Here is a 23,644-nt window from a genome sequence, read left to right as displayed (position 1 = left end):
AGAATCAGCTTTATTGACAGTATATATATTTTTACATACACACATTGAATTTGTCTTCTGCATTTGAACACACACATGCAACACCCAGCAAATTACATGCAGTGAAACACACACAGGAGCAGTGGGCAGCATCAAGCGCCCCCGGGGAGCATATTGGGGGGTTAAGTGCCTTGCTCAAGGGCACATCAGCCGGCTAACGGAGGGGGGGAGCATTTTACGGAGGGATGGAGCAAATACAAACATTCAGATGCGTAATCTTGACAAAAGAAGACAAGAGCTCTCTTTTATTGAGCGCCACTCTTTGTCCAGACCACGTAGCAAAGCTCAGTGATCAGTTAGGATCACTGCTGCCTGTGAACCTTCAGTACCAACATCATCCCTGTGGAGCAGGTGGAGGTATCTGAACCTCTCCCCTCCTCTTCTGTTTGAGTGAAGCTGCAAGAAAGACGTGGTCAGACCAGCGAGCATCTTCTTCATCCAGGCTCTCGTTTTGGTTACGCCCGTCCGACTGAGTGTTTACGCACAAAATGCGTTCACGTGTGCGTTCACACGTGTTTTTAATGGCAGTCTGCAGCATTAATGTTGTCCGTGATGACACGTCGAGCTGATAAGAGCTCCACTCAGAGCTCTGAGCGTCCACATGCTGACCGACACACATTCCTCACATACCAAATACACAAACCTGACAACCCTGGACACTGGCCAGTGTGTGTGTGTGTTTTCATGTGCATGTTACACTGATCTCTATGTGTGTGATTTTATGTTGATACTGCAATCCCACAACTCTGTGGTCTTTAGCTTTGCTAGGACCTTTACCGTGTGTGTGTGTTTGGATTCAAGCCCAGCAGGTTACAGGGAGACGGTCAGTCTGCATGTGTTTGAATAACTGAGCGACTCTTGTAGGTTAAAATAACTGAGTGAGAAAACGCAGGCAATGTTTTTATTTGCTGGAAACATCGGTGTGCATAAAGAACACATTCATGCTCACATGCGTGGATTTCTCACAGCAATTCCACACACGAGAATCTTAGCATTTTGATAACCGTTTCTGTTCCTCCCCGTTTAGCAAAGTCACGTGTTCATGTTTTACAGAATTTAAATTATTTTTATGTTGTTTTTAAGATGCTGATTTGCTTTTACGTGATAATTCACAGTAGAAAATAGCAGATAATACAGGGAAAGAGAGGGAAAGCGGTGCACCACCCGCCAAAGCTCCCTGTCTGGACCTGAACTCGGACCTTCACGTTTACATGGTATGCGTGCTGTGTTGACATTATAAGAATCAAATGTCACAGTTGCATTACTCATGCTGGAGTGCAGTCTTGTTTCCACAAAGCGGCAGTGTGTCGCGCCCGCCTCAGGACTGACTCGGGCGTTTTGCTCAAGTTGGAACATTTTCAAATCGAGTGTCGTCATAGCGACAAATCTGCACGTTCGCATCCTGACGTTAACTTTCCGTGCCTTGTTTAGTTTGAATCAACTGGCAGATTGGTGACATTCACTTCCGTCTTCTTCTCACATTGTCTCGTATCGTGACCGACTTCTCACTCAGGTGATTCTATTGCATGTAATCTGTATGAGCGTAGCGCGACGACTGAAATCGTCGGTAGAATATTCAGTTGACTGACATAACCTCACGCCAGGGTTCATTGAGTTGGGGGCTCTTGTGGAGCTTTTGGCTGAACATCAGGGTCCTTATGAACAATAGATGTTCACACTTTCCATCTTCTCCCTCATGTTGTTCAGGTTCAAAGTTAATTCTTAACCTTGGAAACAACAATATACATATATATATATATATACTGTATACATATCAACAGCAATATTTGAAAAGCAAGAAATCTTCATTCAAATCATGCCAAATGTGCACTGATTTGCACTTATTTTTCTGCTTTATGTCATCGTAAAATGCATATTTTTAAGATTTTGTACTGTTGGTTTGATAAAAAAGCAATCATATACCGTGATTGGCATTTTCAATTTTTGGGATGATGATGATGATGATGATTCACATACTGTATAGACATTCTCTTACACTCGTCTTCCATTGACACAACACAACACAGTCAACCATCAGTCTTCACGAAATCGACATGTTCACACCGTCACATAAAGCTCCAACACCTAAATGCATGCACAGATATGCACTCACAAATGCACCAGCTTAGCTCTCTATGTGCATGCATGCTCATAATTAAGTCAGTTTACGGTGTGTGTCAGCTAAAAATCTCGCACAACCATCCAAAAATGGGAAATAACATTATCAAACGATTAGATGGACCCATTTTGTTGTCAGTGCATGAAGAGTTGGTGTCTGTGTGTGTGTGCAGCTTGTAAGAAGTGGAAGCGCGACTCATTCCAGGCCTGACCCTGTGGCATCGGTCTGAGTGGTTGGTATTCCGCCTCCTGTTTTTACTGGGAAAACACAAGGGGAATATTTGGCTGTCTGCTTATCTCCTCCGAGTCCCGCGCTGGTAGACACACACTTCCAGGCCTTTGTGAAGTGATTTCCCTATGTGAACACACACACACATGCACACAGATGCACACACTCGACACAGACACACACACACACACACGTAGAGCTCCTTCCATTCACCCACGCTTATCTCTTCCTGGTTGTCTGCATCCTGCTACTCAGCTGGAGATGACACACACGCGCGCACGGCACACAAACACACACGCGGCCATACGGGCGTGCACGGGCTCCCTACGCTCACTCAAGAGTCATTCATGTTTCCTTCCAAATCACTGTTCTCAGAAAATGCGCACACAAGCGGAGTGAAAGCTAAACAAACCACGATGTCCGAGTGAAGCTGCGGGTCGTTTCTTCAGGAGTGACCCAAGAGACCGACTGCCTGTTCTGTTCTTCACACACATCAGAGGAGGAGTGTGTGGCAGCACAGCACAGTACATACGTGTACATTTTCTCTTGTATGTACGTCCTTGAACTCAGATGTTCCATTTTATTGAAAAGAAATTTTAAACACACCAGTGTTTTTTTCTTTCGCGTGCGATTTAGTCGCAACAGCAACAATGAAGCTTCACTCTAATAAAATTTCCCCAAACCCTGGAGGGGAGGAATTAATCTATTCTTTTGTCTGTACACAGACAAGTAGATGATAAGTTAATAGTGATTTAGTATTGACTTCACAAGCACTTAAGTAACATGAATTGTTACATCATTGTTTCCATGTGGAGCTTGAACCAGGACCTTCCACTTGAGGAAGGATCTCCGCCCTGCTGCCTACACGAAGTGGTTTCATTTTGGCTGAAGCTCATTCTGATGTTCAGATAAAGGCCAGCTGATAAATATAAGTGGAGGTGGAGTGGGTAGAGATGCAGATACTGTATCTGATGTTATACACGCTATATGGACAAAAGTATTGGGACACATTTTGGAGGGTTTCTGTGGGAATTTTTGCCCATTCATGCAGCAGAGCGTTTAAAAACAATACCACACTTGAATTCAATAATAAAGAGGTCTGTCCCAATACTTTTGTCCATGTAGTGTACATAATGGTATTAAACAGGTGTAGGCAAGAAAATGCATGCTGGTAGTTTCACTGTTTCCAGTAACTCACACATGTAATTTGTGTCCAGACATTTTGAGTGTGGTCTTTGGAAGTCATGTTGGTGCACAGTAGCTTGATGCATTTGGTTGTGTGTGTCAGCGCACTGCACCACCTTTGGCTTGTGCAAACTGTGTGAAAATATGTTGTAAAAAACAAACAAATTACAAAAGAACATTTTTTTTTTATTTTTATAGGCTTTTTATTCACCATAAACATTGAGTATGACGACATTAGATTTAGCTGTCAGCTGGCCGACTTTGTGTGTGGGACCTCTGAATGTCTTAGAGGTCTTTATGATACGAAACAGACTCATAGAAAACTAATGTGAAACTGATGAACAGATGAAAAAAAAATTATTTTCTAGGAAAAGACACTTTGACAAACCCAAACAGAGAAAGAGAACAGCAGTAACAGTAACAGCAGTTTACAGTCTCTTTCTTGCCTCAAAAGCACAATTTTCTCCTGCGAAGATTATGGAGCATCATATGATCTGAGCTGGTAGCGATTCTATTTGGATCCACTCAGATATTAGACGTACTGACACACAGACCCAAGACTCAAAGGGACTCAGATCCTGGCTGTGGTCTCTGTCACTAGCAAGCCAGTAGACCAATAAAAACCTCCCGTCCATTCAGGTGTTTCGGTGACTTTGGTTCTTCCTGTGCCTTTTCACCAGACCCGCTGCTTTCTTCCTGCTCGAGGCTGTGCAGCCTCAGGATAAACGCAAATCATGAACCATTTTTTTCCCTTGCATTAACACAACATTTGCTTCAGTTCAAGCGGCTGACACTGAGTCTGTCTTCTAGTGTCCGCTTTTGTCTTTCAGGTGACTACACGCTCGCACTGCCTCATAAATTACTGGTTTCTGGTTAAAATCTAAATAGTTTGTAAAACACCATGTGGACTGTATGTTGTTACTTGGCTGTTGTAAAACAAAGTTAATTAGTGTTTCTGGATTCATGTGGTGTTTGGATCAGCTGTTAACACTTTTGTGACCTGTCTCTGCACCAGGTATATCTTAAACAGTTGAATGTGTGTGTGTGTGTGCCCATGTACACTGTGTGTGCCCTTTTGAGGTTTCCATTCAGCAAGCAAAGCCCACCATGTCGTGACAGTGAGCTGTAGCTACCGTTCATCCCTTCCCCCCCATTCCTCAGTAGGAAGGAAACTGGAGCAACGTGTGTATGTGAGTGTGTGTTTGACACTGTGGCTGCGCTGTGTGTTTGTGTGTGTGTGTGTGAGCGAGAAGACGAGCGGTCTCATTCATATTATATTAAACAGGATTTTCCCGAGCAGAGTGCTGCTGCCACTGAGCTTCCGAAGTTTTCCTCAGGATTCCCGCCTCAGCACAAACTCTGCGGCCGCGCTGAGAGCCGACTGTTTGTTTTGGGGCATCATTGTTCCGGAGCAGCAGAAGCCATGAGTCAGCACCACCGTCACTCCACCCACCTGCCACGGATTGCTCAATTATTAAATGTCTGGCTGCTTTTATGTCACCTAGCTTTTCCTGATGGTATTTATAGCAGCAAAAATCATTCGCATGCACCCATTATTGGCTGAGGAAATGCCACCTTCCCCTTCCAGTCTCATTTTTTTTTCAAGTTTTTCCCAGATTGTAGGAACCCAGCTGCGATCTCAGCTGCAGCCTCTCTGCATCCGTGTGACGCACAAATGCATGCTCTTAGCTAGGTCCACTAGGTTAATATTTTACCTCCTGACTGTGCGTGCAAATGTGCAAAAACAATACGGCATGCTCAGTGTTGCCCTGCTCAGGGTTATCTGTAATTTTTGATTCTGAATCTACCATAACCTGCATGCAGATGCAAAGAGTTGATGCACAACAGCCAAACAATGGCTGCTTTTATGCTACTACAAAGCATCATTTTAAACAAACACTCCCACATTCTTTATGCTGCCTGTCTAGCAGGAACTTTAGGAACATTGTGTTATGCTACTGGCCATAACACTGCAAGTTATTACAGTTCGCAGAAATGCCTGCGAAGTAATGGTACCCAGTTTTTCCTTTTGACAACAAAGCATTTATATAATCTAACAAAAAGAGACTCAGACTCTGCTGGAATCTGCGGGCACTTGCTGAGATTTCCATCATCAACTCGGTCCTTGAACGTTCCGTGTGGTTTTATGCCAAGAGGGTCAGCCATTGTGATGGCGTTGGCTACAGCAGCTAGGGGTGAGATGGAGCCTATGGCCGCTCTCACAGTCGGGACACCCTGACGGTTAAACCGGAGCCTCGATCGTGTCCACGTCTGGCCAGACCCATGACCTGCAGGAGAGGAATCTCAGTGTCACAGTAAATGTGATTAGGTAGGAGGTTACACCAGCTCTGTGTGTGTGTGTGTGTGTCATATGATATTATGTTATTTTTGTCCCATGCTGAACATTTTTGCCTGTTATCCCCTTCAGTTTTATGTGGTGGAAGGCTCTTTAAGTGTGCACTCTTTTGAAGATGCAGATGTTCTTTTCACTTTGCCTTAAATATTGTAATTATCTTTATTTTAAAATCAGTCGAAGTGTAACAAACATAAGGGCCTGATTTTTTTGCAAAGTGACTCAAGAAGCTTTTTGTTTTTTTTTTACTTTAAATTATCTGCTGTCTAGTTTGTAATTTTACTGTGGCTTCACAATGACATTTAGGTACGCTGTGCAAAGCGGGTGTGCCGCTCATACACACTCCACAACAGCAGAAGCAGTCGCATTTGTGGTAATTCACAGCATGTAAAAAAAATTACACTATTAATATACACTATGTAGACAAAGTATTGGGACACCTGACCATTACACTAACAGGGATTTTAATGGCATCACATTCTAAAAACAGCTTGCAGCTACAACAGCTTCCACTCTTCTGGGAAGGCTTTTCATAACATGTTGGAGTGTTTCTGTGGGAATTTTTGCCCATTCATACAGTAGAGCATTTGTGAGGTCACACACTGATGTTGGACCAAAAGGCCTCATCCAACCATGTCTTTATGGAGCTTTGCTTTGTGCACTGAGACACAGTCATGCTGGAATAGAAAAGGGCCTTCAACAAACTGTTGCCACAAAGTTGGAAGCACAGCATTGTCCAAAATGTCTTGGTATGCTGAAGCATTAAGATTTCCCTTCACTGGAAGTCAGGGGCCGAGCCCAAACCCTGAAACACAGCCCCATCCTAAAACTTTTGTCTATGCAGTGTAAATGATTCTCTGATGGCTTCCTGAGAGTATTTAACAGTCACCGGATTTCTTTATTATCACTCTGTGCTTTATTTCCAGGTCATTTCAAATGTCCAGTTGTTTGCCTCACTGCCCTGCCATCTGTTTTTAGCTGTGTTCATGCATGAAGAATCTTTGCCTATCCTTGTCTGTGCACAAACACACACACACACACACACACACACACACACACACACACACACACTCACGCACTCACGCAGAGTGATGTTTCAGTGCAGAGGTGTATAATTGTGTCTTTGTCAGTGTCTGGGACTGTGTTTAAGCCAGCAAAAACATGTGATTAGTGTGTGTGTGTTTGTGTGTGTTTGTGATTGGAGGTGTTCTTGAACCATGACATCAGATTTTTCCTTAACTCTGCAGATGCATGTTAGACATCTGTCAGAGAATAACAGCGGTAAAAAATATCGCAGCTCAGCTTATTCTGTTTGCCTGGCAAACTGACATCTTTGTAATTGTCAGGGTTTCAGTTCAGTTTTCCTCTTCATTCCTACATGATCTCTCTCACACACACAAACACAACAGACTTTACTTGATGATTATTTCATCTTATATCACAGAGGTTGAGATTATCCCGTCCTCCATTTGTCTCAGTCTGTCTCTCCTTGCCTCTCACATACTAGCAGGAGGGTGGGGGTGTGAACTTTTTCAACTTGGACTGAGCTTCTACATTTTTCATTTCTTTTCTTTTTTTTTCCTCTAAAAGCACATTTCTGACTGATGACATTACCGACTCCAGCATCTCTCCACATTGCAACACCTTACCGTACCCCAGTGGCACATATTTATTCCATCTCACAAAGAAAGCTGTAAGCAATAATTTCAGTTTAAGGTACCACTTAAGATGATGCTGGAATGCCAAGTTCGGTCCACAGCGGACAGTCGAGGCCGTGGTTAATCTGGCTTTAAAGTTGGAATGGATTCCAGTAGAAAACATCCAAAGAAACCTCTCAAATCCTTAATGCAGCATAATGCAGCCCCAGTATGGCACACTGGATGATTCCTCACCAGGAAGTAATGTGCCCTTTATGCAATGAAGCAGACTGAAAGTGTGTGGAGGGTTTGGTTAGAGGATCTGACTTTCACGCTGAAGACTTTGGACCCCATGACAGTTGTTTATTGACGTTCTTGTCCAGTGATTGTTTCACCCATTTCTGTTTACCGTCTGTAATGGTTACATGCTTTTCTCAAGCATGACAAGCTCAATACACATTTACCACCAAACGCGAAAGTGAAGACTTGTTTCAGTGTTTGTGATGTGGCCAGCAGTCAGTCAGACCAATAATTAAGTTAGAGGCGGGTTTATCAGGTCAATAGCCAATGAGTGAGCTTGGTCAGGTGGTTCAGACCAATAGAGGAGCAGGATTTAAGTGCAAAGACTGTGACTTCTTATTAGCTTGACTGCAACTGCAGGAATTATTTTTGTTATCGGTTAATCTATTGATAATTTATTAGATTATAGATTTGTCATATAATCTGTGAAATGTCAAAGAATACTGAGTTATGTCCATCACAATTTCCAGTCCAAGCTAAGTTTTGTCGATGGTTTGTTTTGTCAAACCAGTGGTCCAAAACCCAAAGATGTTCAGTTCTGGACAATAGAAGAAAGATAAACAAATAGTCACAATTTAGAAGTGATTACTTTGGCACTTTTGCTTAATAAAACAACTTTAACGATTGAGCAGTTCTCAAAGCGGTTGCCAATCTTCTGTCTATCAGCTAATCGATTAGTCAACATGTGGCTTCAGCTCCACAGGGTCATGTGTCAGGACTGAGAGCAGCCAACTGTATTCTGATGAAAACGCAACCGTTTGAAACATGCAGGCGTCCTACAGGAGAGGTTTTGCGAGTGGCTGTTGTGATATTTGATTTGCGAACTTGTCACTGTGGTAAACCTCTGTGAGAACTGTGCATCCAAGCTGACCACAGCCTCCATTCAGTGTAGACGACAATCAGCTGACAGCCACCTTTCTGTCTAACAGGGCTTGACTGAATTATGCAAACTTGGCCTGCTTAAATGTGTAGTTTGTTGTATTTATTATTGCGCTGTACGGGTTTTTTGTGTCCTTGTCCTACAGTGAGGTTGAACCGTGGCACCTGCTGCGGTTCACAGAGGGTTAGTATGTGGATCAAGCAGCTTGCACAATGATTACTTTTGGAAAAAATCCTCAAACGGGGCCAAGATAATCTCTTTTTGATATTATGGTACTTTCACAGTCACAGTTACATACAGTGTAATAACACTGTATAAAAGGACGCACACACACATGCGCGCACACACACCTTAACCCACCTACAGAGTGACCTTATATTTGCTTAATGAGGAGCTTAGTGGGTTGTGCTTGTGTGTTTGTGTTAGGAGGAATAGTTGTGTGTAGCTCTGTGTGTGTGTCTGTGTGTGTGTATGTTAGATACACCCCAGTGAGTACAGCATGAGTGCATAACTCAGCGGTGTATAATTCTTGACTGTATTGTACTATAGTGTCTGTAAAATGTCAAAGGAAAATTAAATCCCTTTTAACAACAAATAATATGAGCCACAAGTTGTGAAAAATATTAATACTCTATGATATTGACTATAAATATTACATTTATACATGTTACTGAGTGTGCGTACATATGCAGCGCTGGACAAATACACACCGACACAAAGAAAGTAGCCATACTGAAAGTTATTTCTCAAGCTAAACAACATAACAGAAAACAGGGACACCTGTAGAAAGTGGAGTCATGGAGTCAAAAATACAACATTTGTCCTTGTGATTCATACTCAAGTAAAGCGCAAATACTTAAAAAAAATGTAAGCGGGCCACAGTACTTGGGTAAAAGTACTTGATTACTGTACCTGTAGACGTACATGTACAGCACAGATACTGTATGTATGTATAGACTCTGTTTCTATTCATGTTTCCACTCATGTGTCCCCACTCATCAAATCAGTCCATGTCTGCATGGACACATTTTGGAGTGTAGCTTGACTGAAAACCACAGCATCAGTGTAGTGTGTAAAAGTCTGAGAGAAGAAAACGTTTGTTTATGTACTATCAGAATATTTAAAAGATGCTGTAATATCCTAAAGAAATACAAATTTAATCATTTAATTCATGGCCAGTTGCCGTGTCTCATCAGGGTACTGACAGATTACCGTAAAGCACGGAAAAAGCTTACGAACCAGCTGATTTGCCCTTCGCCGCCCCTAATGACGTCGTCTTCTGTGTTTTTCACGTGCAGTTTATGTTTGAGTTGTTGCATGAGAAGGAGCTGAAAGACAGAGACAAACACACACACACACACACACACACACACACACACACACAGTGTCGCTCCGGGCCTGTGTTGTACATCTGTTTGACATTTGTCAGCAGGGTGCAGAGCGAAGTTACAGAAAGCAGACATTAGTCCCGTCTGCCCGAGAAGCTGATCAACACAACACGGCAAAGCCTCCGCGGTGGGAGGTGCAGGACGCATGTGAGGCAAATCTGCCTCTCAGTTTGTTTTTTGGTGCATTAGTGCTTGTGCGTATGTGTGTGTTTGTGTGTGCTGATGTGTGTGTTTGCTGCAGTGCCCCTGCTGAAGGACAAACAGTAAGGCCCTGGTCAGCATGATGCAACTCTCCTGGGGCGTCCTGGGGTTTTTGGATCAATACTTTTCCTCTTGCATCTCCCTGCCTCACTTTCCAGTCCTCACCCCTCCTCACCCACTGGCTTGACTTTGGGCTATTTATGGTATCTCTATGGATTAACAAGACCCCAACAATCAATGGGCCAAACTTACTATCACTGTACTCCTTCTCCTCTTCTGGCTTTGTGTCTCTTGCTTGTGTCAGCTCCTTTTCCCTGGAAAACTTTTAGTCCTTGTAGTTTCACTCGTCCTGACGTATCCAGAGCTGCGAGGTGTGTAATGTCACAAACACACTGTCCCACAAATAGAAACAAAAGCCAGGGGAATATCGTTTCTGACACAGGTGCAATATATATTGTCTGTGTTTATATCAGAATCCCCACAGATGACGCCCTTTTGTTGGTGAAGTGTTACCTTTTTTGGATGTAATTGTACTTTTTGAACCCATTTGGTAGTTTTGTGGCTCTCCGTGACGACACTTTTGCAGAGTTTTTGCAGTAGAGGGGAGTGTCAGTGGAAATTGGTGTCGCCCACAGCGTAATTTGTACCAACGCCTGTTCAGACCACATCTTAGTACAAGCGTTGGCGCAATTGTGTTATTTCTGCGGCTTCATAAAGCAAAGCCACACCGACATCACCCTCTTCAGAGTCTAATAAACCTCTTTTATACCCTGTATGTCTGCTGTACTTTACAACCACTCACTCACTGGATGCAGCCTTTTTCTTTAAAATCTCACTAAAAAAAGAAGAAAAAACTATACAAGTAGAACAAATTTAACTGTCCTGCAAAGTTTGTTATTTCGGCACATTTCATTGGTGTGTAAACAGGCTACTGTATTTGTTTTGCATCTGCAGATGTGTGTCACAGAATCTGCAGGGACAGCAGAAATCAAAGAATAAATCACACAGACTGATGCGACTGGTTGTAATCGATGCACACTACAACATCACTAAGTGATTAACTGGCTTATCTTCAGCAAATGGCCATCTGGTTCCATTATATTTAAGAGAAGGCAGAACACCTACAGCCAATATCACCCAAACTATTTACACTGTGGTGCAGTGGTTAGCGCTGTTGCCTCATATCAAGAGGATTCCAGGTTCGAATCCTGGTCTGGGCCCTTCTATGTGGCTGCGTGGGTTTTTTTCCGGGTACTCCGGCTTCCTCCCACAATACCAAAAACATGCACATTAGGTTAATTGGCTACTCTACATTGCCCCTAGGTGTGAGTGTGTGTGTGAGTGGTTGTCTGTCTTTGTGTGTTGGCCCTGCGATTGACAGTCCAGGATGTACCCCGCCTCTCGCCTGTAGTCAGCTGGGATAGGTTCCAGCTCCCCAGAACCCTGATTGATAAGCGGTATAGAAAAAAGGATGGATGGTCGAGCTGCTCCTTTAACTGTTACACAGTATTGTCTACATAATCGATACATGATATATAATATTAAACTGATAAAAATACTTTACATCAGCTCTACCCTTTAGATAGGACCTTATCCCCATATCTAACATATCATATGCCCCCATTCAGCAGCACACACTTTGGGTCTATGTCTGATATCGTGATCTGTAAACCATCTGTGGTCATTGTAGTTTGCTCCTCACCGCAACAATAGCTCGGAGTCAAGCACAATGGCACCCTGACCCCCCATTTCCTTTAGTGGCAATCCTGATTAGCTAAGTGACAAGCTTCTCCCATGCCATTGTTAATGTATTAGTGTCTTGAATCCCTGCGGAGGGCAAAAACTCCGCTCCGCTAATCATTTAGCGATGGTTATCATTCAGCGGTTCATTGTTAGACGCTGGGAGATAAACTGTAGACATGGGATCAGTGCGAGAGAGAAACGAAAAGAAAGCTGGTGAACGACGGATCCGACATGTGCTTTGTGTGATGCTGAGGGGAAACACGGCCACGTAACACATGTTTTAGTGTGTTACGTAGTGACACATGAAAGTCAGAAATGGATGAGGATGGAGAAGGTTTTGAGTAAGATGATAGAAAAGAGAGACTGGCTGTGGGAACAGGACGGGGCGACTCTGGCACATACCGCCAAAAACCGACAGGTTGATGTCGGTTGTGCAGCTTGTCGTGTGACCTGTCATTTAATAAGTTTTGGGGCATTTTTCTTTCATCTGAACCAAATCTTTATCCAGAAAATCCCAGCAACCAGAGAGCTAATCTACTTAAGACAAGTCCATCCACCCATCCATTTTCTGTACTGCTTATCCGTCAGAGTCGCAGGGAGGCCGGAGCCTATCCCAGCTGACTACGGGCTAGAACTTAACACAAGTCCTGTTTAGCCACATTAAACCAGTGACGGATCACTAACAACACAGTTGTCCTGTTGTTCCGTGTATGAACGGATGCCCTCAGTTGGAATCAGCAGGTGGTCACAGGAAACTTTTACTTTGTTCGAAAGAGATCGTGACTTTATGTGCTTCTGAGTGGGTGAGAGTTCAGAGGTCTAGTAACAGAACAAAGGTACATAAAGGTTCTCGATGCTGGCTAAACTGTGGTGTCACTTTTTCATCTGTGAGACTGTCAGGATGGACATTCCCCGAATTTCAAAATAAAGACGCAGTAGCTTGTTTAAACAACACTAAATGATCAGACTGACTGTTTTTCAAGTGTGTCTTAAAACAAAACTCACATATACAGTATAGCACATTGCATGAGTTACTGGTTGCTGCAATCATTCAACTTAATATGAGCCTCCAGCAGTGTGAGTTAGTCAGGTCAAACGGATATCTTCCAAAGTTGCAAAACTAGTGTAAAATTCTTTTTTTCACCGATTTGCTGAGCTGCACTAGAGAAATAATAACATGAAACAAATATCTGCATTAACTGAGACTGATAATGTCTCATATTAGCTTTGGCTGAGCTTGTGAAAATGTGTTTTTGCACAGAGTGAGGACAATGAGTCCCGCTGCGCATTAGGAAAGGATCACTTCACGGCCAGTGAAAAGGAGTAATTATTACAGTGATCAATAACTGTTACTGCACTCGTGGGCATGTGAGTGTTGTTTTAAGACAGACTTGATGAAATGGGAACATGTCCTTTAATGGCTGTGGACAGTGTGCATGAGTCACGCTGAAACCTTCAGCCGGGTCGTATGGAAAGAGGCAGGAGTGGAGGGCGTGAGGGTCGGGGGGCTGAAGTGGTCCGAGTAGGCAGGGAGGGAGAGGGGGAGGCAGGGAGGGGACAGTGGTGGGAGTGTCACTTGCCCAAAGGCTTATACATGGCCTGATATCAGACCACTGTAAGACCACCAGGGATTTCTGTGTGTGTGTGTGTGTGTGTGTGTGTGTGTGTGTGTGTGTTAAGGGTGGAGACAAAGCTGCTGGGCACTTTAGCTGACATTAAACACAAGTTACAAGGTATTTGAGTGTAGTATTGGGTGTGTAATTGGAATTTGATGACTCTCAAGACAGAACCAATAACCAGAGGATTTAGTTTATGGGATAACTCTGTGTGAATTGTTCCAGCTATCTTAACTCCGGGTGTAGAAGTGCACATTTTATCAACCTAATCGGAGCTGTGCACTGGAGGTTTTATAAATCCAGGCCTGAAAAGGCTTGAAAAACGAAAATAACAGCACATTGGGCTGATAAAGACCAGATCCGATTAACTGGATCCAATTTTGCTCAGGTCCAGTGGTTCTAATACCCGCATGCTGAGGAGAAGTGGTCGATGTACACTAGTTGTTTCCAAAGCTACTCCCTACAAATTCTTCTTGTAGGGTTGTTTTATGACTCGAATCATGGCTGGTATAAACTCTGGTTAATGAGGAACATCAATTTCTTTTAGCTTATGTTTAACCATGACAGTTTCACTGTGTCCACGCTGGCATTCATGCTGCCAAAGTGCAACCACAGCTCGATTTGTTGGAGACTGAGCTCCGCTGAATCATCTGGGGCATAAAGACCTCAAGAGCAAGTGCTGCTCTTTCACTTTACCCACTCCGGTTTATTTGGGTAACTTCCTCTGATTCCATTTAATTTTACCTTCTTAAATTATAAGGATTTTGTTAATCAGACTCAAAGACCCAAACAAAACAAACCTTTCTGTGACAAGTCTTATGTTGCAGCACAAGGGCTCGTCTTTTCCAGTTGTGATGTTGGTGACGTTAGTGATTCTCCTGCTGACTGTGACTGTAACAGATGTTTTCCTCTTCCAGCTGTATTCTGGGGCGACATCGCTTTAGACGAGGAGGACCTGCGCATGTTTCAGATCGACAGGACGATAGACCTCACGCAGCACACACACATGCACACACACTCCCGGCAGGGGCACACGTCTGGTGAGTGGACTCGACTTTTCACTCTCACTCGGTGATCATCATGTAGTGCTCTCGCTCGCGTTTCCTCTGAAACGTTCTCATTATTCATCAGCCGCAGAGTAAAGCAGCTCGAGTAGGAAGGAAGCAGACAGGGGCCAGGATATCACCATTTATTGTGTGTTGTTTGTGTTTTGATTCTTGGCTCTTGTGTGTGTCAGGTGGCGTGGAGGAACATGAAATTTCTAAGAAGAGAGGATCTTTATATCTCCTGCTGGAGAGAATACGTAGGTTTGGTTTCGGTAAGGATGCCAAACTTTACTACACGCTCTGATGTCTGTTACCAGCGACACAGTGAACATTACTGCTGCTCTTCTGAAACACAATCAAAACTACAGAATGCTTGAGTTGGGCGTAAACTTTGTTACATTTAATGTTTACCAGAACAATGTATTGCAGAGCTATATCTGTCTGAGTTTCATTAACCTCTGATCTGAGAACAAACTCTAAAAGGTCACTTATAATCAGAAATAGCGCGATCCAATAAACTCACAGCATTTTTATGAGCTGATATTCATAATAATAGAGCAGTGATTTATTCTGTTTGAACACGTGTAACACAAACACAAAGAACTTTTGCACTGTTGTTTCTCTCTCCTCGTGATGGTAGACTATCTCCCCAAGAACTCCAGCAAAGGAGCTGCCCTTCCCAAGAGCCAAAGTGGGAAAGGTGGGAAGACCGGGAACGTGGCGAAGAGCCGTATCCCCCGAGCGGCCACATCCCGAGCTGAGAGGATATGGCCTGGAGGAGTCATTCCCTACGTCATAGGAGGAAACTTCACTGGTAAGCAACTGTGCTGGACCGCTGCCTTTACTGCCAAACAGTAAAACACACACCGACGTGTGACTGTGTAAACGTAGGATGTGAAATGTTTGTGTGTGTGTGTGTGTGTGTTTCAGGTAGTCAGAGGGCCATGTTTAAGCAAGCCATGCGTCACTGGGAGAAACAGACATGTGTAACGTTCATTGAGAAGACAGATGAGGAGAGCTACATAGTGTTCACCTACAGACCCTGCGGGTGAGTTTGGTGAATCTCTTTGTGTATGGTTGATTGTGTGTGTGTGTATGCGCCCAGAGTTCAGAAGTGACCTTGTCACAGCCAGAGACGATACGGTCACTCAACAATGGCTTCACTTTCCTTCCTGTCCTGCTCCTGTTTCCCCGTCCCACCAATCACACTGCACAGTCAAACGTTTTTGTACGTTTGAGCAGTTTTTTTGTTCATACTCTGCAGAAGTGTATTGTTCTGTTGAGTGGCAGCGCGGCGGGGTCAGAGTGTGTTTGTACAGTGGTGGCACTTCACCGACTGGCTGTAAGTTGTGAGGTTTTGGAGTTGCTGAAATCAGGATGCTGGAGTTTATCTCTCTAAACTGTTGTTATGCAGACGGTTTAAAGAGTTGGATATATGAGAAAGAGAGTGTATGAGGAAAAATATTAGAGAACATATTAGCTGTGAAATGATTAGTTGATGAATCGAGCAGAAAATTAACCAGAAGCAATTTTTTTAATCAAATATTTAGTCATTTGTCAAGTAAAAACATGCAGTCATGAAGATTTGTTGTTTTCTCTGTTAGAATTATAAAATAAAATATGAACATGTAACGTGTATATTCGTATTATAGACTCTCATCTTCATTATTCAGATCACTTTAAAGACAAATGTAAAAAATATATTATGTACAGCTCAATTCAGAGTATGCAACATTAAAATATGGTCGACAAAGTAAAAGTGAAAACTTTATGTTCATGAGCTAAGTTCTAATTTTCTGTGGAGCCCAGAAAAAATGAGCGAATGTCAAAAGGTTTAATCAACTGATCTGTTGAAGCCATGAAGCCATCAGATATTCAGTATGTTTTGTGGTTTTTTTCTGCAGTTCAGTGAGACATGAGATTTTGACTGCAGTTCTCACTACTGTTTTATTACTGACTGAGATGTGGCCACACCATAGCCAGTATTGAAAACTGCTGAATGCCAAAAGCATCAACTCTGCGGTCGCATTTGCGGTTCCTAACTCAGCCCATTTTAGACTATATTTTATTTGGATTATTCAGGTTTTTGTTTGGCTGCTTGACAATATACATTTTTTTTCTTTTTTAAATGTGAAAAAATGTTTGTAAAAATATGACAAAATTTCTCTAAAACTAAAACAAACTAAACTGAAAAAAAAGTTATAATTTTTCTACCCATATCAAAACGATCTTATCTTATTGCCACAAGTATTAAAAAATCTAAAAAGCTTTTAAATTAGCCACTATTGTAGACAAAACAGCAAGAGGGATGTGAGGAATAATCTGCAGCCTTGACACAGTTTCTTTGCTCTCACAGGATTATTTGACTTTTAATGTAAAGGCCACGTAGATGAGTGAAAGATCTGCGTGTTAACAGATGATGCCGACTGTCTCGCTCCCTCTGATAGGCTGGCTGCGTCGGAGATTAGACGCTTTAATCTGATGTATAAATATCCTGCAGCTCGGAGGTGTCGCAGGGAGACAGACACAGTGAGACAGAAATGCAGAAAGACAAGTGATGGTTTGTAACAGAACCACAAGACATTTGTGGCCCTGGTTGTGGGTACTGTACTGTAGTACTGTGGTTGTACTGATACCAGAGCTGCAAATGCTGATAGAAAAGACTCTATCTACTCCGCTGACTCCTGATCCTTACCCTGCAATCAGCGCGCTGGATAACTTTAATCAGATTTGTTAGCCTGGCGCGGATGTCTCGGCTAACCAGAAAAAAAAAAAAGGAATGAGTGTGTGTGTGTGTGTTCTGTGAGCAGCAATATGTGAATTCTCACAGCTTATTCACATTCAGTTATGAAACTGCAGTGTTATCGGAGCGCTGTATGTAAACAAATCCTGCTGCTTTTCCTCTGGTGGACGTAGTACAGGACAGGAAATCCTGAAAACACTGTGTGCGTGTGTGCGCGTGTGTGCGTGTGTTCATACATCACTACTGATGCCTTTTCTACTGCCAAATGTGGAGTAAAAAACCATCCTCGTGTCTCCCTGCTATCAACTTCCCACTAATCCTTATTAGGTGTTGTTCCTATGTGGGTCGTCGTGGCAACGGGCCCCAGGCTATCTCCATAGGCAAGAACTGTGACAAGTTTGGCATCGTGGTGCACGAACTGGGTCATGTCATTGGCTTCTGGCATGAGCACACGCGGCCCGACCGTGACGATCATGTGACCATCATCCGGGATAACATCCAACCAGGTGAGACTCGGTACCCAAGATGCACCTGGGTCTCATTCGGGGTTGTTTCTAGCTGGAGACAATAAGGGATGTTCATGGAGAACGTGTGTGTGTGAGTGTGTGAGTGTGTTTTCAAATTCACACTCCTGTCTGGCCTTGTGGGAGTGTGAATGAGGCTTTTAATGACTGTGAAGTCACCTCAAGTCTCTTTTCCTTCCACACACTCCTCTGCATCACAGCGCAGTCTGACAGGTGTTAAATCAAATGGCATAGCAGTGTATCAGACCTGACCCAAGTTTTTATTTAGAAACCTGTTAGAGCTCTCAACTACGCTACTGTTGGACTTCCGGTATTTTAATAAATGCTCTTAAAATGTCGTATCTGCTCAGACTTGAGGTTTGTCAGGAATGAGACCTATAACAATAACTCAGGTTCTAACTCAGGTGGATGGCAGAGTTCACACCACAGCCATAACAACAAAGACAATGGAGAACAACATGGTTGGAATCCTATTAGCGCTGCCAGGTTCTGATGGAGTCTCTCATAGGTTTTTGTTTCCTTTCTGATATCCTCTTTCATCATTGCCAGGATCAAACTGGTGTAGACTCATACAACAGAATGAATCAAAGTGTTGGATTCGCCAAACTCCTCTCGCCTTTGAACGATTTCGAGGTTTACGTTTTGTTTCTCTGCACAGTAGTAACAGGTCATCAGCACCCATTTAACTACTGCCAAGCTGACACAGCTGGAGTGTGCGGCACCTGATTGGTGCTACTAACAATATCATGCATCAGTGTGGATGCTCACATCGTCATCTTTGTCATTCTTGTTGTGGACGGCGCTTTAATCATTCCTGCTTGCAGTGCTATGTGTAGGATCTACTTGTGTGGATGTTTATGGTAGGTTGCTAAATGACCATCAGTTGGCGTGTGATTAAATGGAATGTGTATTATTGCTTTCCTTGCGTGTGTGTGTGTGTGTGTGTGTGAACATATGTTGTGTGCAGGCCAGGAGTATAACTTCCTCAAGATGGAGCCGGGGGAGGTGAACTCTCTCGGGGAGCCATATGATTTCGATAGCATCATGCACTACGCCAGGAACACCTTCTCACGGTAACCAGCGGCGAAACCTTCTGACTTGTACTGAATTCACGAAACAGATCGGGTCACTCGATCTGCCAAAAACTGAAACAGCTTGTCAAGCTGTAAAATCCGCTCTGTAGTTCTGTGAAACGTTGACCTTTTTTGAATGTTACTCGGTGCTGATGTTGTTGTTTAGTGTGGTGGAATGGAGCTGATAGTCAGAGCTACCCCACACTGGCTGTCATTACCCAGGGCAAGTAAAGGCAACATCTTAAAAATGAATACAGACATAATATAACAGTTAATATTCATGGACACATCGTGGATTACAACCCACAAACACTTTTTATATGAGCTGTATTTATCATCATTTTTCAGACGTGTGGGGATCAACAACAAACTACTTTCATAACGTGTCCAACAAGCTCCTGTGTGTAACAAACAAAACAGAGCAGGTATTTTAGGATGAGACGGCAGCAAAGGGGACATAGTTTACCTCCCTTGTGTCCTGCCCACGTCTTCCAGTGACTTTCTAAAACTTCATCAGAATATTCAACAAATAGGTCAGACTGAGTGTGTTTAAACTGCGTAGTGTATTTGTGCTGTAAACAGAATACAGGAATAGCACAGATGCTAAAGTTAGAGAAGTTTCAGAGTTTCCCAGTCTGTGTGGCTTGTGACCAGTATCCTCTTATAACCCTGTCTCTGTCTTCTGTTTCTGACCATTTCAGTTAAAAAGTTATTATTATTATTGTTATTATTTTCTATGCTCATCAGGTGGGCAGGAACACAATTTCAAATGAGCGATAAAATTTCTCTGTAAGTCATTGCAGATTAGAGAAAAGTAGAAATAAACACAATTTTGTGGAGTAAAAATATGTTGATTTTTTTATTTTATTATTTTGCTAATCTCACGACACATCAGACTTATTTGCAAGCAATTTGTCTCGATTCTCATGACTGAAAATACTAATAGAGTTTTCCGAGCCCAAGTCAGGCTAATGCTTTCACGGACACTCACACCTAAAACACATTAGTTTGAGTTAAATTGGAAATAATCTCTCACTAGTGCAGTAAAATTAATGGAAACTTTTCAGCATGTTAGACCTCTCGATCATCTGAAATCAGTCATTTATTTGACAGCGACGGGTTCCCTTTACATGCTCTTCATGTGAGGATACATTTCAGCCTTTGCATGAAGGTCATATCACATATCTTTCTTCTCCTCCCTGAAGGGGGATGTTCCTCGACACCATCCTGCCATCCAGAGATGAAAATGGGGTCCGGCCTGCCATTGGCCAGCGGACCAGGCTCAGTAAAGGAGACATTGCACAGGCAAGGAAGCTGTATAGATGTCCAGGTACTGACATATTTACTATGAGACCACAGTCTGTGTGTGCATGTGTGTGTGTGTGTGTGTGTGTGTGTGTGTGTTGTTGAAAAACAGATGATCTCCGTTTATCTGCTCAAATCTTGGGTGTAAAATTTTCCCGCCCATTCACTCTCCAAGGCACAGAGGGTGAGGTTGAGTAATTTGTTTTTCCATGTATTTCACTGTTGGTCTCTCACACATACACACTCACACACACGCTTCCCATAAGTTCTTGCGCACACCCGTGCTGTTCTGGCGTCCCCGCGGTCCCTGCTGTGCGGTTCTGACGTGATCTGGATCTGCTCTGAAGCCGAGCTTGCGTAGTAATGTCGCAAAGGTTTACTATCGCATACGCTGCCATCCCTTTCTTTTCTCCTTCTCACACACACACACACACACACACACACACACGAAACAAGTTCACACTTTAGCACATCGTGTACACATGATGTGCTACATCTGAGACAAATTACATCATTTCTGTCAAGCTTCTGGTCTACTTAAATTCAAGTCTCTTAGTGTCTTTGTGTGTGTATTTTTTCTTGATTTTGACAGATTTTATGCTGTCGTGACATCATTTACTTGCTTAATTTGAATAACTCCATGTATATTACATTACATGTGCCAGTCAGCTTAATCCATTTTTATACTAGAGAGAGAACAAGCTTGTGTTTGTGCGTCCCAGCTGGAAATAGACACAACTTCCACCTTATAAGGTCATATTTGAGTGATACCATATTCACTAACAGATGAACAGAGCCCCAGGGCATTCTGGGGGAAAACAGCATGCATGATGGGATAGGAGGGGCACATTTGGCTAACCTCCTTTAGAGAAGGAGTGACGTGTGAAATTCAGAGCAAAAAATAAAGAGGGCGAAATCGACCTGATAATTTTCCACAAATTCCCATCCAGCTGTAAAGGTCTCCTCGGTCGCCTTCATCGTGATAAATTCACAACCTTTCGCTCTCCTTCACTCACAGAAAAATGACTCTACCACTGAGGAATGTTTAATTCTGCTAAATGGTGACGGGGCTTAATGGCCGTGGTTGGACCTCACATGTGTACTGATACACAGAGGATTACAAACATGCATGCTGCAGCCTCCGACATGCAATGCTAAAAGAAGCCAAAGACAACATGAAACACGAGTTTTGTTTGGGAGGGTAATTTCAGTTTTTCCTGTACCAGTTTCAGAAATACGTGTCTAACAGTTCCCATATGCACAGATCAGATATTATAGACATACGCCTTGGCAGCGAGCGTATGAGGCTGTTGTTTCGACTAAAGAGACTGTAGTATATTTATTTTGGTAAATTGGCAGTAAAAGAATGAGAATAATAATAGATATTAGAGCCATGTGTTCTTTCGTAATGTACTGATCCTAAGTATCAGTGCACAGCTGAAAGGATTATGCACAACAGCAGGACTCACCGCAAAAATGTAACTCCATCTCTCTCTCTCTGTGTGTGTGTGTGTGTGCTATAGCATGTGGAGAGACGCTCCAAGAGTCAACTGGCAACTTCTCATCCCCTGGTTACCCCAACGGATACCCATCATACACACACTGTGTCTGGAGAATATCTGTTACACCTGGAGAAAAGGTGCACACACACACGCACACACACGCAGTAGCACCTTGTAGTGCAGTAAAAGTGCATGCAATAACATTAAGAGAGTGCTGACGGACTGACAGCGTACTGATTATATCCGAACACTACAGGTACCGCCCTCGTCCTCTGTTCTGCCTCTGCTCCTCTGGTCTCTAAAATGCAAATATGTGCATTAAATACATTCAGCATTTACTTTTTTTTTTTCCTCCCCCACAGATCGTTCTTAACTTCACCACCATGGATCTGTATAAAAGCAGCCTGTGTTGGTACGACTACATTGAGGTTCGGGATGGATACTGGAGGAAAGCTCCACTGCTCGGTAAGAGCTGAAGGAGGGAAAGAAGGGAGGCTGGTTAACAAACTGACATGAGATTTGTGCCTTTTTTGTTTCTGAAATCACCTTAAATGATCAAGACTTCCACGACTGTAAGGTACGGTGGCCCAGCGAGCTCAATGCGCTGCATCTTAAAAAAAAAGGCATGCAAATAGAGAAACCCTACCAGACAAACCAGAGCGGTGCAGATCTCAACCCGGTGCGTTCAGGGCCAAACTGAACTGTCAAGAGGAGCGAGCAGCCAGCGGGATTAAAAAATCAGAGCCGTCAATAAAATATGTTTTTCAGTTGTGAATCAGCACAGCCACAAGTGGTCCTTGAACAGACTGTCAGAAATGCGCATGGAAATTATGATTTCGGTAGTATGTGAGATTAAATGTGGAGACACACACACACACACGCAATCACCTCAAAGCTTCCGCCTGGTGGAGATAATAAGGAGGAAAAAAAACGACCTGCAAATTGAGAAAACAGCCAAATGCAGAAAATAAAATCCAGACGTGAAATGTGCCGCCTGTAGCACAGCTGACGACATCGGCTGTTTCACAAGAAGTGACGGACACGACTGGGACAGGCATGATGCCGCGGTGTTTTTGAAATGTGCTTTCAGTAAGACCGCATTATTATTAAGAATATTTTTTTTTTGTGAGACAACAAGCTCGTCTCGGCTGTGTCTGCTGGGCGTGTTCATCACCTTTAGGATGGAATGGAAACAGTTTCCGTTGTTGCTGTTGATTGGTGTTGAGCTCTCAGGGCTGCTGTAGTCAGACTGAACAGCACAGTATCAGATAATATAAAACGTGTCTGCGTGGTTTCAACCAGGATCAAACCTTTTTTTGCTGAGTGAGACTTTATGGCATCTCTCAGGTAGTAGAACATGCGCTGAAATGTTTGAGGAGGCTGTTGACAGGAACGAAGTGCTTAAAGGTTTTTGACAAGTTGTGTTTTTCTCAGATATTTCACACGTTTTTCAGGCTGTAGTTCACCAGCAATAGCTGGACCACACAACGTCTGATCTTTACAGGGTTTGTCTTCATGTATGTGTTGGAAACAGGCAGGTTTTGCGGGGATAAGGTTCCTGATGTCTTGATCTCCACGGACAGCAGGATGTGGATTGAGTTCCGCAGCAGCAGCAACTGGGTGGGAAAAGGCTTCGCTGCCATTTATGAAGGTAACTGCCCAACCTTAGAGGAAGGACTAAACAAACACATCAGAACTGGCCCAATTCTTACTTACATGTGTGCTTCAGGCCTTGTCAGTGTAGTTAATGCCAAAGTCTGCT

The 23,644-nt window shown here is 43.2% G+C and overlaps 1 protein-coding gene across 8 annotated transcripts in view; it reads left to right on the top strand.

Moving 5' to 3' along the window:
- tll1 (tolloid-like 1) overlaps window positions 1-23,644 on the top strand; it is a 53,047-nt gene that overhangs the window by 7,925 nt on the left and 21,478 nt on the right. For all 8 annotated transcript variants that reach the window (XM_046418642.1, XM_046418606.1, XM_046418589.1 and 5 more), the window contains 10 exons: window positions 14,607-14,729; window positions 14,927-15,007; window positions 15,376-15,549; window positions 15,666-15,783; window positions 17,806-17,984; window positions 18,970-19,075; window positions 20,281-20,405; window positions 21,904-22,019; window positions 22,245-22,347; window positions 23,417-23,533. In XM_046418642.1, coding sequence (XP_046274598.1) covers window positions 14,607-14,729; window positions 14,927-15,007; window positions 15,376-15,549; window positions 15,666-15,783; window positions 17,806-17,984; window positions 18,970-19,075; window positions 20,281-20,405; window positions 21,904-22,019; window positions 22,245-22,347; window positions 23,417-23,533 — 1,242 coding nt within the window. The remainder of the gene's footprint in view (window positions 1-14,606; window positions 14,730-14,926; window positions 15,008-15,375; window positions 15,550-15,665; window positions 15,784-17,805; window positions 17,985-18,969; window positions 19,076-20,280; window positions 20,406-21,903; window positions 22,020-22,244; window positions 22,348-23,416; window positions 23,534-23,644) is intronic.

Source organism: Scatophagus argus, chromosome 2 (genome assembly GCF_020382885.2).
Source record: "Scatophagus argus isolate fScaArg1 chromosome 2, fScaArg1.pri, whole genome shotgun sequence".
NCBI classification, from domain to species: Eukaryota; Metazoa; Chordata; class Actinopteri; family Scatophagidae; genus Scatophagus; species Scatophagus argus.
Note: the sequence above shows the minus strand (reverse complement) of the source record. Positions and strands in the feature narration are given on the sequence as shown.